Source organism: Gopherus flavomarginatus, chromosome 6, assembly GCF_025201925.1.
Source record: "Gopherus flavomarginatus isolate rGopFla2 chromosome 6, rGopFla2.mat.asm, whole genome shotgun sequence".
Taxonomy (NCBI): domain Eukaryota; kingdom Metazoa; phylum Chordata; order Testudines; family Testudinidae; genus Gopherus; species Gopherus flavomarginatus.
Window position 1 is genome coordinate 1 of NC_066622.1, and position 17,241 is coordinate 17,241.

Consider the following 17,241-nt stretch of genomic DNA (forward strand, 5'->3'; position numbering starts at 1 on the left):
ACCCCAACCAACCCTCACCCTCACCCTAGCCCTAACCCTAACCCTAGCCCTAACCCCTAACCCTAAACCCTAACCCTAAACCCTAACCCCTAACCTCTAACCCCTAACCCCTTAGCCCTAGCCCTAAACCCTTAGCCCTAGCCCTAAACCCTTAGCCCTTAGCCCTAGCCCTAACCCTAACCAACCCCAACCCTAACCCTAACCCCTTAGCCCTAGCCCTAAACCCTTAGCCCTAGCCCTAAACCCTTAGCCCTAGCCCTAACCCCTAAACCCTTAGCCCTAGCCCTAGCCCTAAACCCTTAGCCCTAGCCCTAACCCCTCACCCTCAACCCTAACCCTCACCCTCACCCCTAACCCCAACCCTAACCCTAACCCAACCCCCAACCCCAACCCCACCCCTACCCCTAAACCCTAACCCTCCCCCTAACCCTAACCCCTAACCCCTAACCCTCACCCTAAACCCTAACCCCTCACCCTAAACCCTAACCCCTCACCCTAACCCTTAACCCTAACCCTCACCCTAAAACCCTAACCCTCTAACCCTAACCCCTGACCCTGACCCTAACCCCTGACCCCTGACCCCTAACCCTCTAACCCTAAACCCTGACCCCAACCCTAACCCTCTAACCCTCAACCCTAACCCTCTAACCCTCAACCCTAACCCCAACCCTACCCCTAACCCCTAAACCTAACCCTAACCCCTAAACCTAACCCCTACCCCAACCCTAAACCCTAACCCCTCACCCTCACCCTAAACCCTTAACCCTAACCCTCACCCTAAAACCCTAACCCTCTAACCCTAACCCCTGACCCTGACCCTGACCCCTGACCCCTAACCCTCTAACCCTAAACCCTAAACCCTGACCCCAACCCTAACCCTCTAACCCTCAACCCTAACCCTCTAACCCTCAACCCTAACCCCAACCCTACCCCTAACCCCTAAACCTAACCCTAACCCCTAAACCTAACCCCTACCCCAACCCTAAACCCTAACCCCTAACCCTCACCCTAAACCCAACCCCAACCCCTAAACCCTAACCCTAACCCCTAACCCTAAACCCAACCCCTAACCCTAAGCCCTAAACCCTAACCCCAACCCCTAACAACCCTCACCCTCAACCTAACCCTCACCCTAACCCCTAACCCTAAACCCCTAACCCTGACCCTAAACCCTACCCTAACAACCCTCACCCTCACCCAAACCCCTAACCCTAAACCTTAACCCCAACCCCTAACCTAACCCTAACCCCAACCCTAAACCCCAACCACTAACCCTAACCCCCTAACCCAACCCTAACCCTTAACCCTACCCCTAACTCCCACTCCCACCCCCCACCCTAACCCCTAACCCAACCCTCACCCCACCCCTCACCCTCACCCTAAACCCTAACCCCTCACCCTAACCCGAAACCCCAACCCTAAACCTCACCTAAACCCTAACCCTAACCCCTAACCCCTAAACCCTAACCCTAAACCCTCCCCCTCCCCCTAACCCTAAACCCTACCCCAACCCCCAACCCTAAACCCTAACCCCTACCCCTAACCCTAACCCCCTAACCCTAACCCCCTAACCCTAAACCCTCACCCTAAACCCCAACCAACCCTCACCCTCACCCCAAACCCAAACCCCAAACCCCAACCCTAAACCCAAACCCCAACCCTAAACCCTAACCCTAAACCCTAACCAACCCTCACCCTCACCCTCGCCCTAGCCCTAGCCCTAAACCCTAAACCCTTAGCCCTAGCCCTAACCCTAAACCCTTAGCCCTAGCCCTAACCCTAACCAACCCCAACCCCAACCCCTAACCCTTAACCCTTAACCCTAACCCCTAACCCCTTAGCCCTAACCCCTTAGCCCTAACCCCTTAGCCCTAGCCCCTCACCCTCAACCCTAACCCTAAACCTCACCCTCACCCCTAACCCCAACCCTAAACCCTTAACCCTAACCCCTAACCCCAACCCTAACCCTAAACCCTAAACCCTCCCCCTAACCCCTAACCCCTCACCCTCACCCTAAACCCTCACCCTAACCCTTAACCCTAACCCTCACCCCAAAACCCTAACCCTCTAACCCTCAACCCTAACCCTCTAACCCTCAACCCTAACCCCAACCCTACCCCTAACCCCTAAACCTAACCCTAACCCCTAAACCCTAACCCCTAACCCTCACCCTAAACCCAACCCCAACCCCTAAACCCTAACCTCAACCCTAAGCCCTAAACCCTAACCCCTAACCCCAACCCCTAACAACCCTCACCCTCACCCAAACCCCTAACCCTAAACCTTAACCCCAACCCCTAACCCCAACCCCTAACCTAACCCTAACCCCAACCCTAAACCCCAACCACTAACCCTAACCCCCTAACCCAACCCTAACCCTTAACCCCACCCCTAACCCCCACTCCCACCCCCCACCCTAACCCCTAACCCAACCCTCACCCCACCCCTCACCCTCACCCTAAACCCTAGCCCTAACACTAAACCCTAGCCCCTCACCCTAAACCCTAACCCCTCACCCTAAACCCTAACCCAACCCTAACCCTAAACCCCAACCCTAAACCTCACCTAAACCCTAACCCTAACCCCTAAACCCTAACCCCTCACCCCTCACCCTAACCCCTCACCCCTCACCCTAACCCCTCACCCCTCACCCCTCACCCCTTAACGCCAACCCTAAACCCTAACCCCTAACTCCTACCCCTAACGCTTAACCCTTAACCCCAACCCCGACCCCAACCCTAAACCCTAACCCAACCCTAACCCTACACCCTGACCCCCCTAACCCTAACCCCTAACCCCCAACCCTAAGCCCTGGCCCTAACCCTACCCCTAAACCCTAGCCCTAACCCTAACCCCTACCCTCGCCCCGGCCCTAACCCCGACCCCAACCCTAAACCCCAACCCCCTAACCCAAACCCCAATCCCAACGCCAACCCCTCACCCTTAACCCTAACCCCTAAACCCTAACCCAACCCCAACCCCTAACCTACCCCACCCCTAACCCACTAACCCCGACCCTGACCCTAAACCCTAACCCTAGACCCCGACCCCAACCCCTACCCTCACCAACCCTAACCCTAAACCCTCACCCTCACCCTGACCCCTAAACCCTAACTAAACCCTAAACCCTAACCCCTAACCCTCATCTCTCACCGTCACCCTAACCCCTAACCCTCACCCTAACTCTAAACCCTAACCCCTAACCTACCCTGACCCTAACCCCAAACTCTAACCCCAACCCCTCACCCTCAACCTAAACCCTAACCCCTCACCCTAAACCCTAGCCCTAACCCCTAACCCCTCACCCCTAACCCAGCCCCAGCCCTAACCCTACCCCTAAACCCTACCCCAACCCAAACCCTAACCCCACCTCTAACCCTAAACCCTACCCCTAGCCCTAAACCCTAGCCTAATCCTCACCCCCACCCTAAACCCTAACCCTACCCCTGATCCCTGACCCCTTGACCCTAACCCCAACCCTCACCCTACCCCTCAACCCTAACCCAACCCTACCCCTCCCCCAACCCTCACCCTGACCCAAACCCTAACCCAACCCCTCACCCTAACCCTTGACCCCAACCCCTAACCCCTCACCCTAAAAACTAACCCTAACCCCCTAACCCTAACCCTTAACCCCCAACCCTAACGACCCTAACCCTAACAACCCTAACTCTAACCCTAACCCAAACCCCAACCCCTCACCCTAACCCCTGACCCCTAACCCCCTAAAACCCAACCTCCGACCCTAACCCTAACCCCGACCCTAACCCTCAACCCCAACCCTAGCCCTACCCCTGACCCTAAACCCGACCCTGACAACCCTAACCCTAAACCCTAACCCCAAGCATCTCAGTCACAGCAGTACATAGGAGGCAGTCTCTGTGCTATCCAGGACTCAAGCACCGTAGAGCTGTATAAATCAGACACTTTGAATTGCATACAGAGATTAGCAGTGCAGAAGTTGAATAAGTTTGTTCTTAGAACTAAACACCACTCCAGTATGGGACAACTATAATTTCAAGTGGTCTTCAACTGCAGTCTCCTATGAAGTTCAATTCAGTAATGCATTTTGAAAGTCAGACTACAGGGCAACACAGAGAGAGACACCACATCTTAACAAAACAATTTATTTTGACTGAGCAAAATGTACAAGGTGCTCAAATGACAGTGAATTTTCTTGACTACATGAATCTACAGATCCATTGCATAGACAAGCAACCAATGGGAGCAGACTGCTTCTTCTACCGCATGTAACTACTTTTTGCCAGACTTCTTGATGCCACCACCAGCTGCCAAAAGAAAGAAAGCCATAATACAGACATCTGAAGCCTATACAGAGGTTTAGTCCCACATGCCAACTTCTTCTACAACTTCCTTTATTACCACCTCCACTCAATCCCCCATCTAAGAACCTTCACCTCAACCACATTGTTTGTATTATATTCCACATAACTTTGAGTTAATGTTTTTTGCATAATTTTACTACTTTCTCAACTTCCTCATCAACATATGCTTTATTTTGCATTACGTTAAGCACCTATTTTTGTCAATAGGACTATGTATCCAGAGACCTCTTGCATCCATTCAAAAAAATCCTCTACTTTGTCCTCTTATTACAGAAGATGTACATCACACAAACCAGTGCTAACAACACTGAAAATCTGTTCATTCATCTCTCTGGCCCTGGTAACCACTGTGGGGTCACATGGTTGTAACAGCAAAATTTGTCCCACTAAGTCTGAAAATATACTTGAAAGGCTTTGCCAACATTTTTCTCCTCTCCTCCTCCCACATCATGTCTGGGGAGGAAAACCACACAGATTAACAGAAATTCAGAAAGTTTGCTGGTCAATTCTCAGAACAAATGAGCCCCCATCAATGGCTCCACTCCCTTGCCAAGGGCCCTAATTAGTCTTGAGAAATCTTTTGGCGGAAGAGCAAATGCTCATGTGAGTACAGCATGAGTGTCTCCTCATCCCACCTAATCAAGGTGTATTTAAGGCTGTAAGAATACAGACAACAGCAACCTTCCAATAGCAACTAGAGGCCCCAATCAGAATCAAGGCCTTGTTGTACTAAGAACTGGAGGGGGGGGCGTGGGCTGTGGTACATGGATCAGCATTCATGTCACACTTCCTGTCAGTACCTGGCTGGGACCAAGGAAGCTAACAATCCAACCAGCAGACCAAATTCGGTGATGAATCCTGGTCATGTGCCACCTGAGGCATGTTGCATATGTGCTAAGATTAAGTAATGTAGAAACATGAGAGATTATAAGATCTTCAGGACAGGGACTATGTAGGGCAGACAGACAACAGAAGGTAGGGAGAAGAGATGGTGAATTTAAAAAAAATTTTTTTTGAAAAGGTCAACCAAATTTTTTTTTTGTATTTAAATACTTTAAAAAAAAACATTTAAAATTAAATTTGCAATCATCATAGATTACAGTACGTTTAGGCCTAAACATAGGCCATTAGAATCATGTACATTACATAAAATAGAAAGCAGGACACGTTTGCTACCCAAGTATTAAAGAAAGTCAAACCAATGAACTACTAGAAGTCTATGGGTAAGTACACAGAACCAGAGTTGGCTGAAGTGCTAAATTAGCTTTTCACAGCAGTAGCCACTTTCTGCAGATACAAGGAGAATAATTTTATCTCAGTTCATTCATTCAGTTTAATTCAACAATTAGTTCATTCAAAGTTAAGAAATGGGGAGTTGAAAAAGCTGGAAAGCTTGTTTCAACTCTTCCCATCTGTGAGTAATGACATGGTGTGAAAGGATGAGACCTCGTAGTTCCAAAATCTTGAAGAACATGGTGACCAGAAACAATCAGTTAAATTCACTAACTATAGCAAAACTGTTATATTAAACAGTTTTAAATTCAAAGCGTTTGATGAACTTTTTCTTATGCATCCTGCACATTTAAGATTGTTTTATTATAAAAATAAAATTCTGTGTTGGTGAGATGAAGTAGTAATGGGATTGTCAACAGGCACAGTTATTAGAATGGACTAGTTTTTGTCTGTCCAGGCAGACCAATGAATCTATTGAGCTACTTGATTGTAATAAGTTTAGTTATATGAATATTGTAAATCACTCAAGACTGGTGCTCAAACAACTACAACAGATGAAGAAAGAAATCTTAACTGAATCATTCTGGTCTCCATTTATTGCTCATATATTCTTGTGCGTGTTTAATAACTTGAGTAATATGCAATTAAAAGCAGCTCACTTTGGAATGTAAAATAACTAAGGCTGTCAAGCACCAGCATTAACTGCAATTAATTAACTGAAAGCAAAATTAATGCATTAACTTTCTTAACACATTAACTGCATACCTGGGGCAGGGTGGAAGACATCGGCAGCAGGGGGGCTGAGGCAGCCCCAACCCACAGCTTCCTGGGTGATGGGGGGGACTGGAGCTCTGTGCCACAAACCCCACGGGGGGGGGGAGGGGGAGGCTGGAGCCCCCAGTCCCCAGCCCTGATCCTAGATTTGAAAATACAGAAACCCCAAAAAATATTTAAATAAATGGTATTCTTATATTGTTTAACAGTGCGATTAATCGCTGGACAGCCCTGAAAATAACCTAAAGTATAGTCCTTGTTATGTCACTGTAGCAAAAAAACAAAAATAACTCCTTAACTTTTCCTATCCTTAAGGCAAGCCAGTTATTGAGTGGGCCACTTACTAAGGGGGCCTTTCCCAGAAGCTTTGGTCTTCAGCTCCTCAAGTTTCTTCTGCTCTGCCTTCTGTTTTTGCTTGAAGGCCAAATCTTCCTGAAGAAAAGTCAACATTTGTTAGCATCTTCCCTCTGACCACTGCAATGAACTGACAAGGGTTTTGTGAAAAACAGTAAACTGAAGGTAAGCAACTGGAAATCGTAAAATTCCAGAAAACAAAGACCCCCAAAATTATAAATCTCTTCTAAACTAAAGAAAGATAGCCACAGAATCATAGAAACGTAAGACTGGAGGGGACCTCAATAGGTCATCTAGTCCAGTGGTTCTCAAACTAAGGCCGCCACCGCTTGTCCAGGGAAAGCTCCTGGTAGGCCAGTTCGGTTTGTTTACCTGCCACGTCTGCAGGTTCAGCTGATTGCAGCTCCCACTGGCCGCAGTTTGCTGCTCCAGACCAATGGAGGCTGTAGGAAGCGGTGCAGGCCAAGGGACGTGCTGGCGGCCCTTCCTGCAGCCTCCGTTGGCCTGGAGCCGCGAACTGCGGCCAATGGGAGCCGCAATCGGCTGAACCTGCTGACACGGCAGGTAAACAAACCAGCCCAGCCTGCCAGGGGCTTTCCCTGAACAAGCGGCAGCCCTAGTTTGCAAACCACTGATCTAGTGCATTCCCGTCACTCAAGGCAGGACTAAGTAGTAACTACACCATTCCTGACAGGTGTTTGTCTAACCTGTTCTTAAAAACCTCCAATGACGGAGATTACACAACCTTCCTAGGCCAGTGGTTCTCAAACTGTGGGTTGGGACCCCAAAGTGGGTCACCACCATATTTTAATAGGGTTGCCAGGGCTACTGTTAAACTTGCTGGGGCCTGGGGCTGAAGCCAAAATCCAAGCCCCACGAAGTCCTCAAGCTTCGGAACCCCCCGCGGTGGGGGGCTCAGGCTCCAGTCCCTCTCCCTGGGGTCTTGTAGTAATTTTTGTTGTCAGAAGGGGGTACAATGAAATTTCAGAAACCCTGCCCTAGGCAATTTGTTCCAGTAGTTAACCACCCTGACAGTTAGGAGGTTTTTCCTAATGTCCAGCCTAAACCTCCTTTGCTGCAATTTAAGTCCATTGCTTCTTGTCCTATCCTCAGAGGTTAAGAACAATTCTTCTCCCTCCTCCTTGTAACACCCTTTTATATATTTGAAAATTGTTATGCGTGTCCCCCCACCCCGCCAGTCTCCTCTTCTCCATACTGAACCCCAATTTTTTTTCCTCCCCAATTTTCCCTCATGTCATGTTTTCCAGACCTTTAATCATTTTTGTTGCTCTCCTCTGGGCTTTTATTGGACACAGTATTCCTGTTGAGGCCTAATCAGTGCAGAGTGCAGTAGAAGAATTACTTATTGTGTCTTGCTTACAATACTCCTCCTAATACATCCCAGAATTATGTTCACTTTTTTGCAACAGTGTTATGCTGATGATTCATATTTAGCTTGGGATCCATTATGACTTTAGATCTCTTTCTGTAGTACTCCTTCCTACGCAGGCATTTCTCATTTTGTATGTGTGCAATTGATTATTCCTTCCTAAATGGAGTATTTGCATTTGTCCTTATTGAATTTCATCCTATTAACTTCTGACCATTTCTCCAGTTTGTCCAGATCAGTTTGAATTTTAATCCTATCCTCCAAAGCACTTGCAACCCCTCCCAGCTTGGTATCCTCCACAAACTTCAGAAGTTTACTCTCTATGCCGTTATCTAAATCATTGATAAAGATATTGAACAGAACTGGATCAGGACCCTTGATATGCCCTTTTATATAATATTAAATGCCCCAAAAAGTAACAAAATTAAGGTTGCCCAGTGTTGCCATGAGCCCTACCAGAATATGGAGAGTGGCTAAACTTTAACCTCTGGAAACCAGGAAATAAGAAGTTAAATACATACCAGAGTCTCAATGCAACCTTAACCCTGCCCTTTTTGAGCAATACCCCAACATGCCAACACCACACATAGCTGCACTCCATCCTTAGAGGAACTAAGGAACACTGTTACAGGTTGGCTTAAAAAAAACAATTTAACTTAAAAAAAAAAAGTTATTTTTTAATGAAATTAAATTACTTGTCCTTTTTTAAATAAAACCATTTTAAAATTAAATCTGAAGTTATGACAACATACGTTAAGGGTTAAATATACTACAGTCTATTGGAATCTTTTACATTAAATAGAAATTATTGAACAGTATATGTCTGCTGCTTAAATGTTGAAGAAGATCAAACCACTGAACTGGTAGAAGTCACTGATTAAGTACCTGGAATCAGAGTCTGTTGATGTGCTAAACAAAACTTCTGACAGCACTAGCCTCTTCTGCAGGTGTAAAGAGAATATTTTCTTCTTTTCAGTTTATTCAACTAGTTTGGTTTCTTAACTTTTAATTAACTAATTGTTGAACTGATTGGGGCTTTGGTGGTTGGCTCTAAGCTTCAGGCCCCGCCCTCCCAGCTTCAGGGCTCTGGGCTTCACCCATCCCTGCTCCAGCCATAGGGCTTCAGCTCTGGGCTTCAGCAGTGCCAGCCTTACCTGATGCCATGGTCAAGAGGCAAGCAGGGGGTGAAAAGCCACGGAAGGGAGCTCGGGGTGATTGACTATGTATCTGTATTTCAAATCATGCTTACTCTGGGTGACACCCACAAGCTAGCCTTTCTGGTACAAAAATGAAGAAGCCAGACAGTTTTGCTGATGAGCCATCAGCAAAGCCAATGGATCCGGGTAGAACTTAACCTTCCTGTGAAAGTTTTGGCCAGCCTGGAAGCAATGGCTGCTATAACACTGCAAGAGCATGTGACCAGACCACGTGTCTCTGAATTCCATCTTGGATACCAGTATTTTTTCCACAAACCAGTCTGGGAACCAAGTTTTGAAACAAAGGGTTCCTCATATGCTAACGCTATATAAGGTAGGGACTGACATCATCTGTTGTTCTTCACTCCTCACACAAGATGACTCCAGGAAATACCTGCGGAACAAAGACTGAACTGGGGGAAGTGCTGGACTCAGGCTAATGGGATTTCTAACCCGTATATCAGTGGTCAACAACCGGTCAATCCTAGAGGATCTCCCTGTTGATCGTGATCTCTTAGGGTTGCCGCTAAGACAGGATTGCTGCCTGCCCCAACCTCACACTACTCCTGAAAGTGGCCAGTGCAGCCCTGGGGACAGGGGTCTCCCTCCATGCACTGCTCCTGCCTGCAAGCACTGCTCCCGCAGCTCCCATTGGCTGGGAACGGGGAGCTGTGGCCAATGGGAGCTGCAGGGGTGGTACTTGCAGAGAGGGGCAGTGCACAGAGCCACATGCCCCCCTATCCTCTGCGCCAGGGCCACAGGGGTACATTGGCCCCTTCTGGGAGCAGCGTGGGACTGGGGTAGCCAGGGAGCCTGCCTTAGCAGCAGCCATGCTAGACCACCAACCGGGAGCTGCCAGAGGTAAGTGCTGCCTGGCAGGAGGCCACACCCCAAACCCCCTCCTCACCCAGAGCCAGTACCCCCACGCCCCTTCTGCACCTTAACACTCTGCCCCAGCGCTGACCCCCCTCCCAGAGCCAGCATCCCATACTGTCTCCTGCACCCCAATACTCTGCCATAGCCCAGAGGCCTCTCCTGCACCCAAACTCCCTCTTGCACCCCAACCCCTTGCCCCAGGCTCAGCCCAGAGCCCCCTCCCACACTGCAAACCCCTCAGCTCCAGCCCAGGGCCCGCAACCCATCCCAAACCCCTTTCACAGCCCAGTGAGGGTAGGGGACAGCAAGAGGGGGGAATAGAGTGAGTAAGGTGGGGCTTTGGGTATGGGTGGCATAGATCCTGGGTTGCCCTTAAACTCAAAAAGTAATCTTGGGTATAAAAAGGTTGGAGACCACTGCTGTATATGTAGACCTGACAAACCCAAGCTGTAAAACTAATGCAGCTTGTGCCTTAAGAATCTAAGTCTGCCTGTACCATCAGTTAGGGTGAGAATCCGCTAATTCATATCCAATCTATCTAGTATATTAAGCTTAGTGTTTTTTTTATTTGCTAGGTAATCTGCTTTGCTCTGTTCGCTATCCCTTATAATCACTTAAAGTTTATCTTTTGTAGTTAAACTTATTTTTGTTTTATCTAAACCAGTGAGGTTGAGTGAAATGCATGGGAAATCATAGCTCAAGGGGCAAAAACTGTTGCATAGTCCTCTCCACAATTAGGGGGAGGTGAACTGGACAATAAATTCATAATGATTGGGGTTTGGACCATGGCAGGACAGTACAGCTTTGGGGTCCTAGGCTGGGAAGCTGGCAGTTATTTTGGCTGTAGCCTCTCTATTGTTGATTCACATGCAGTGGCTGGTCAGAGAATCTGCATGTAACTGCAGCTGGGTCAGTATGTCCCTAACTGTGTGTATGCTGGTGGAAGTGTAAGACCGAGAGCGTGTCTGCAGCTTCTCACAGCAGCACAGTGTAAGAAGGAGTCAAGGCTGGTGGGTCAGAGGGCTCGGTGACACCCCAGGGAGAATCAGTCACAGTGCATATTTGTTTTTCCTAAAGCTAAGCTCCTGGCCCTCAGAAACCGTGTACGGGCTTTGGAGACTAGAGTGGCTGAACTGGAGGAGCTAATGGAGACAGGTGCATCGATGAGACTTTCTGGGACACAGTAGATCGGTCCCACACCTGGTCTGATAGCCTCTGTGCTGCTGAGGAGGATGAAAGTCTCAAGGAAGGAGAACATCCAACTGGAGCAGAGGGAAATGATCCCATAGTTGGGACCCAGATAATGATGTGGTATCCTCTAGTACTGAGGATACTTCTCCAGGGGAGGAAACTTCAGTTATTAGGAAGAGACAAGCAATAGTTATGGGGGATTCGATCATTAGAAACATAGATAGCTGGGTTTGCGATGACTGGGAGAACCGCATAGTGACTTGCCTACCTGTGCAAAGGTTGCAGATTTCTCGAGACCTCTAGAAGGACTTATGTCTAGTTCAGGGGAGGAGACAGTGGTTGTGGTACATGTACGTATCAGAGACATAGGGAAGGATAGGACAGAGGTTCTGCAAGCCAAATTTAGGCCGCTAGGTAAGAGACTGAAGTCAAGAACCTCCATGGTAGCATTCTCTGAAATGCTTCCAGTTCCACTGCACAGGGTCAGTTAGACAAGCAGAACTGCAGGGTCTCAATCCGTGGATGAGATGATGGTGTAGGGAGGAAGAGTTTAGATTAGGAACAGGGGAAACTTTTGGGAAAGAGGGAGCCTATACAAGAAAGATGGGCTCCACCTAAACCAAAATGGAACCAGATTGCTGGCACATTAAAGAGGTCACAGAGAGAAGTTTTTAAACTAAGGGCTGTGCGAAAGCTAACAGGTGCGGAGGACCATGTGGTTCGGACAGAGACATCCCTTAGGGGACGATCTATTAATGGAGATTTTCTATGTCCTAGTAAGGAGGAGAGGGTGGAAGATGATAAAATACAGGTAGGATCTGATGAGAAACAGTCAAATGAAAGCAAGTCCCATTCAATTATATCATGTAATGGCAGACAGCTAAAAAGTGACAAGTGCTAATATTATTTATTCTTCTAGTATTTGTATAAGATGGGTGAACTACAGTGCCTCGTATTAAATGAGGATATTGATATAAATTGGCATCACAGAAATCTGGTGAAATGAGAATAATCAATGGGACAAAGTAATATCAGGGAACAAAATATAGCAGAACAGAAGAACAGGTTGTGCTGGTGGGGGAGTGGCACTATATGGGAAAAAAGCATACAATCAAATGAAGTAAAAATCTTAAATGAGCCAAACTGTACCACAGAATCTCTATGGATAGTAATGCAATGTTCTAATAAGAATATAGTAGTAAGGCTATCTTACCGACCACCATGGTGATAGTGACTGAAATGCTCAGGGAGATTAGAAAGGCTAAAAAACCCATGAAACTTGATAATAATGGGAGATTTCCAACTATTCCCATATTGACTAGGTGCATGTCAACTCAGGATGGGATGCAGAGATAAAATTTCTAGACACCACTAATGACTACTTCTTGGAGCAGCTAGTCCTGGAACCCACAGAAGGAGAGGCAATTCTTGATTTAGTCCTAAATGGAGGACAGGAACTGGTCGAAGAGGTGAATATAGCAAGATCGCTTGGTAATAGTGACCATAATATAATTAGATTTAACATCCCTGTGGTGGGGACACCACAACAACACTGCAGCATTTAGTTTCAGAAAGGGGGACTAAACAAACATGAGGAGTCAGTTAAACAGAAATTAAAAGGTACAGCACCAAAAGTGAAATCTCTACAAGCTGCATGGAAACTTTTTAAAGACGCCATAATAGAGGCTCAACTTAAATATATACCCCAAATTAAAAAACATTTTAAGAGAACCAAAAAAATGCCACCATGGCAAAACAAAAAAAAGTAAAAGCAGCAGTGACACACAAAAAAGCATCATTTAAAAAGTGGAAGTGAAATCCTAGTGAGGAAAATAGAAAGGAGTATAAACCCTGGCAAATGAAGTGTAAAAATATAATTAAGAAGGCCAAAAAAAAAAAAAAAAAAATCGAAGAACAGCTAGCCAAAGACTCAAAAAAGTAATAGCAATTTTTTTTTTTTTTTTAAAGTACAACAGAAGAAGGAATCCTGCTACACAACCAATAGGGCCACTGGATAATTGAGAAGCTAAAGGAGTACTCAAGGATGATATGGCCATTGCAGAGTGATTGAATGAATTCTTTGCATCGATCTTCACGGCTGAGAACGTGAGGGAGATTCCCAAACCTGAGCCATTCTTTCTAGGTGACAAATCTGAGGAACTGTCTGAGACTGAGGTGTCAGAGGGAGTTTTAGAACAAACTGATGAACTAAACAGTAATAAGTCACCAGGACCAGATGGTATTCATTCAAGAGTTCTGAAGGAACTCAAACGTGAAATTACAGAACTACTAAACTGTCGTTTGTAAGCTATCATTTAAATCAGCTTCTGTACCAAATGACTGGAGAATAGCTAAGTGATGCCATTTTTGAAAAAAGAGCTCCAGAGATGATCCCAGCAATTACAGGCCAACAAGCCTGACTTCAGTACCAGGCAAACTGGTTGAAACTATAGTAAAGAACAAAATTGTCAGACACATAGATGAACATGGTTTGTTGGGGAAAGAGTCAACATGAGTTTTGTAAAGGGAAATCATTCCTCACTAACCTACTAGAATTCTTTGAGGGGGTCAACAAGCATGTGGACAAGGGGGATCCAGTGGATACAGTATACTTAGATTGTCAGAAAGCCTTGTGACAAGGCCCCTCAACAAAGACTCTTATGCAAAGTAAGCTGTCATGGGATAAGAGGGAAGGTCCTCTCATGGACTGGTATCTGGTTCAAAGATAGGAAACTATGGGTATGACTACACTCACACTTCAAAGTGCTGCCTCGGCAGCGCTGCGGGAGCGCTGCCGCGGCAGCGCTTTGAAGTGTGAGTGTAGTCAGAGCGGCAGTGCTGGGAGAGAGCTCTCCCAGCGCTGCATGTAAACCACATCCCTTACGGGTGTAGCGTGCAGCGCTGGGAGCCGCACTCCCAGCGCTGCTGCCCTGATTACACTAACGCTTTACAGCGCTGTATCTTGCAGCGCTCGGGGGGTGTTTTTTCACACCCCAGTTGCAGCTCTGTAAAGTGTGAGTGTAGCCAAGGCCAAAGGGTAGCAGTTTTCAGAATGGAGAGAGGTAAATAGTGGTGCCCCTCAGTGGTCTGTACTGGGACCAGTCCTAGTCAATATATTCATAAATCATCTGGAAAAAGGGGTAAACAGTGACATGGCAGAATACGCAGATGATACAAAAACCACTCAAGACAGTTAAGTCCCAGGCAAACTGTGAAGAGCTACAGAAGGATCTCTCAGAACTGGGTAACAAAATGGCAGATGAAATTCAATGTTGATAAACAAAAAGTAATGCACATTGGAAAACATAATCCCAACTATACATATAAAATGATGAGGTCTAAATTAGCTGTTACCATTCAAGAAAGATCTTGGAGTCATTGTGGATAGTTCTCTGAAAACATCTATTCAATGGGCAGCTAAAGTCAAAAAAGCAAACAGAATGTTGGGCATCATTAAGAAAGGGACAGATAATAAGACAAAATATCGTACTGCCTCTATGTAAATCCATGGTACACTCACATCTTGAATATTGCATGCAGATGTGGTTGTCCCATCTCAAAAGAGGTGCACTGGAATTGGAAAATATTTAGAAAAGGGCAACAAAAATGATTAGGGGTATGGAGTGTCTGCCATATGAGGAGAGATTAATAAGACTGGGACTTTTCAGCTTGGAAAAGAGATGACTAAGAGAGGATATGATAGTAGTCTATAAAATCATGACTGGTGTGGAGAAAGTAAATAGGGAAGTGTTATTTACTTCTTCTCATAACACATGAACTAGGGATCACCAAATACAATTAACAGGCAATAGGTTTAAAACAAACAAAAGGAACTTTTTTGCACATAATGCACAACTCCTTGCCATAGGATGTTGTGAAGGCCAAGGCTATAACAGGGTTCAAAAAAGAACTAGATAAGTTCACGGAGAATAGGTCCATCAATAGCTATTAGCTGGAAATGGGCAACACCGGATTGATCACTTGATGATTACCTGTTCTGTTGATTCCCTTTGGGGCACCTGGCATTGGCCACTGCCAGAAGATACTGAGCTATATGGACCTTCTTAGGTCATACTGGATCAGACCATTCTCATTCTTGCATGGAGCCGCTGGAGGTGAGCACACCCCCCATCTGGCACCCCAAGCTCCTCCTGCACCCCAAGCTCCTGCCCCAAGCATTTCAGGAAAATTTGTCAGACTGGCTACCAATAAGAATTGGTGGCTGCACTCTGAGGCCACCAAAATTTTTGTTGAGAACCCCTGCCTCAGACCACTGCCTCACTATAACCACTTCACCAGTCAAGTTTACCTCCACAAAACCCAGTTACAGGTGCCACTGCTCCCTCAACCCTATTCCAAGGTGAGCAACGTCCCCTCCCGGCAGCCAGACCCTCAGCCCACCCACGAAGGGAAAAGCTCAGCACTGACTCCCACCTCGTCCATGTCCTTTGCCTGTTTCTTCGGTTGCTTCAGAGGTTTCTTCTTACCGCCTACACCAAAGGAAAAGAAAACAGTGAGAGGCAGAGCCGGGTGTTCGCATGAGAGCCCCTCCCCCACCCCCGGACCCTTTAGGGGGGAGGGAGAAAAGAGGAGAGGGGCGCTCGCCCCGGAGCCCTCACGGGGAGAAAGGGAAAGGGGGGGGCGCGAGCGGTGCCCACCCCAGAGCCACGCACGAAAGGGCGGCGGGAACACAAAGCCAAGCAAGTCTGTTTCCTCTGGGGCTGATCCGGGAAATGGGACGGGCTCAGCCTCTAGTCGCATTAGAGCGAACCCTAGGGGCCAGTAGGAGAAAAGGGGACACTAGCTTTGTAGAGACCCCGTTACCGTCTCTGCCCGACATAGCGCGACTCAGGTCCCAGCACCCTCACGAGCACAACGCTACCCCGGAAGTACAAGGCCGTCGGCTTACCGCTTCCGTCTGACTTTATGCGGCCACCGTACGGGTTCAGAGGCCCGCTTCCGAATTCACCCGGGAGTGGTCAGCACTGCGCGTGCCCGAGATAGGAGAGGCAAGGGTGTGGAACCGCGGCACGCGCACAGAAGCGGGCAGCCCGGCGGGCAGGTACCGATAAGGGGTTGCAGGGAGATGGGTGGAACGCGCGGGGAGAATTGGAGGGAGGGGTGAGCTGGGGGGCGTACAGGGAGTATTGAAGGGAGGCACAGAGGGAGTATTGGGGGAAGTGCTTATGAGATTAATTTCAATGGTCTCTATTATGCAAGAGTTCAGACTAGTTTGTCATGAATTCCATGAAGATTTACATGTAAATCTCTTAGTTTAGAAATTGTATAAATATCAAGAATTGCCTTTCTTTGAATTATTTTTTGAGGTGAGCCCAGTCTTTTGACTCCTTCTGGCACAGTAGTTTTTAAGGTTTCAAGGGCGAAAATGGATTGAATATTAATTTATATCACGTTTTTTGTAAAATCTAAACAAGTCCTATTTGACATAACACGTGAAGATGAGCAACTGAATATTGCAACATGTGCAAGTGCTTATGTACAAGTGCTAGAAGTCTCTTCAGATCGTATAAATCTTTCGCCTTTTAATAAAGGCATCTTGGTAGAATGGGGATAATCAGTGGGATACGGTAATACAGTAAAAGTTTTTTTAACTGGCATGGTGGGGGAACAAGGGGTTCTGGTAAATTAAAAATGCTGGTTAACTCAGAAGGAGGGGTTTGGGGTGGGCTTGTACATGGGAGGGGCTGCTGGGCCAGGACGTGGGAGGGAGTTTGGGTCCAGGAAGGGTCTTGGGGCATAGGAGGAGGCTTGAGGGGGCAGATGGTGGGGTGCTACCTCTGGCGACTCCCCATCCCTGCTGCTCCTGGCAGAGGCACGGCCAGGCAGCTCTGCAAGCAGGTACAATCCTGGTCCACAGCCT

General features: G+C 47.2%; 2 protein-coding genes across 8 annotated transcripts in view; one reads left to right on the plus strand and one right to left on the minus strand.

Annotated features, from left to right (window-relative positions):
• Positions 1-4,113: 4,113 nt before the first annotated feature.
• On the minus strand, positions 4,114-16,178 carry LOC127054556 (translation machinery-associated protein 7-like). Of its 3 annotated transcripts, XR_007775272.1 has the most exons (5): positions 16,019-16,178; positions 15,795-15,850; positions 6,698-6,785; positions 5,147-5,240; positions 4,114-4,289 (listed from the first exon to the last, which is right to left on the minus strand). XR_007775272.1 is itself a non-coding variant. In XM_050960800.1 (4 exons), the coding sequence occupies exons 1-4, from the start codon at positions 16,119-16,121 to the stop codon at positions 4,255-4,257; spliced, it is 282 nt and encodes a 93-aa protein (XP_050816757.1). In that variant the 5' UTR covers positions 16,122-16,171; the 3' UTR covers positions 4,114-4,254. The 3 variants fall into 3 exon arrangements, 2 of the variants coding, with proteins under 2 accessions (XP_050816757.1, XP_050816758.1); XM_050960800.1 differs by lacking the exon at positions 5,147-5,240 and having other exon boundaries at positions 16,019-16,171; XM_050960801.1 differs by lacking the exon at positions 5,147-5,240 and having other exon boundaries at positions 16,034-16,170.
• Positions 16,179-16,270: 92 nt separating this feature from the next.
• Positions 16,271-17,241, plus strand: part of CCDC51 (coiled-coil domain containing 51) — a 30,027-nt gene continuing 29,056 nt past the window's right edge. For 4 of the 5 annotated variants that reach the window (XM_050960799.1, XM_050960797.1, XM_050960798.1 and 1 more), the window contains exon 1: positions 16,271-16,422. The gene's annotated coding sequence lies outside the window, so the exon portion shown is untranslated. The remainder of the gene's footprint in view (positions 16,423-17,241) is intronic. The other variant, XM_050960795.1, reaches the window with a different exon arrangement.

What these genes read in the sequence shown, in the direction of transcription:
- LOC127054556 (XM_050960800.1), bottom strand. Translation starts at nt 16,121, where the DNA reads ATGCGACTAGAGGCTGAGCCCGTCCCATTTCCCGGATCAGCCCCAGAG. An exon ending in AGGCAAAGGACATGGACGAG is followed by an intron (nt 6,786 to 15,794) that starts GTGGGAGTCAGT and finishes ACTTTTCTTCAG; the next exon opens with GAAGATTTGGCCTTCAAGCA. An exon ending in TTCTGGGAAAGGCCCCCTTA is followed by an intron (nt 4,290 to 6,697) that starts GTAAGTGGCCCA and finishes TTCTTTTGGCAG; the next exon opens with CTGGTGGTGGCATCAAGAAG.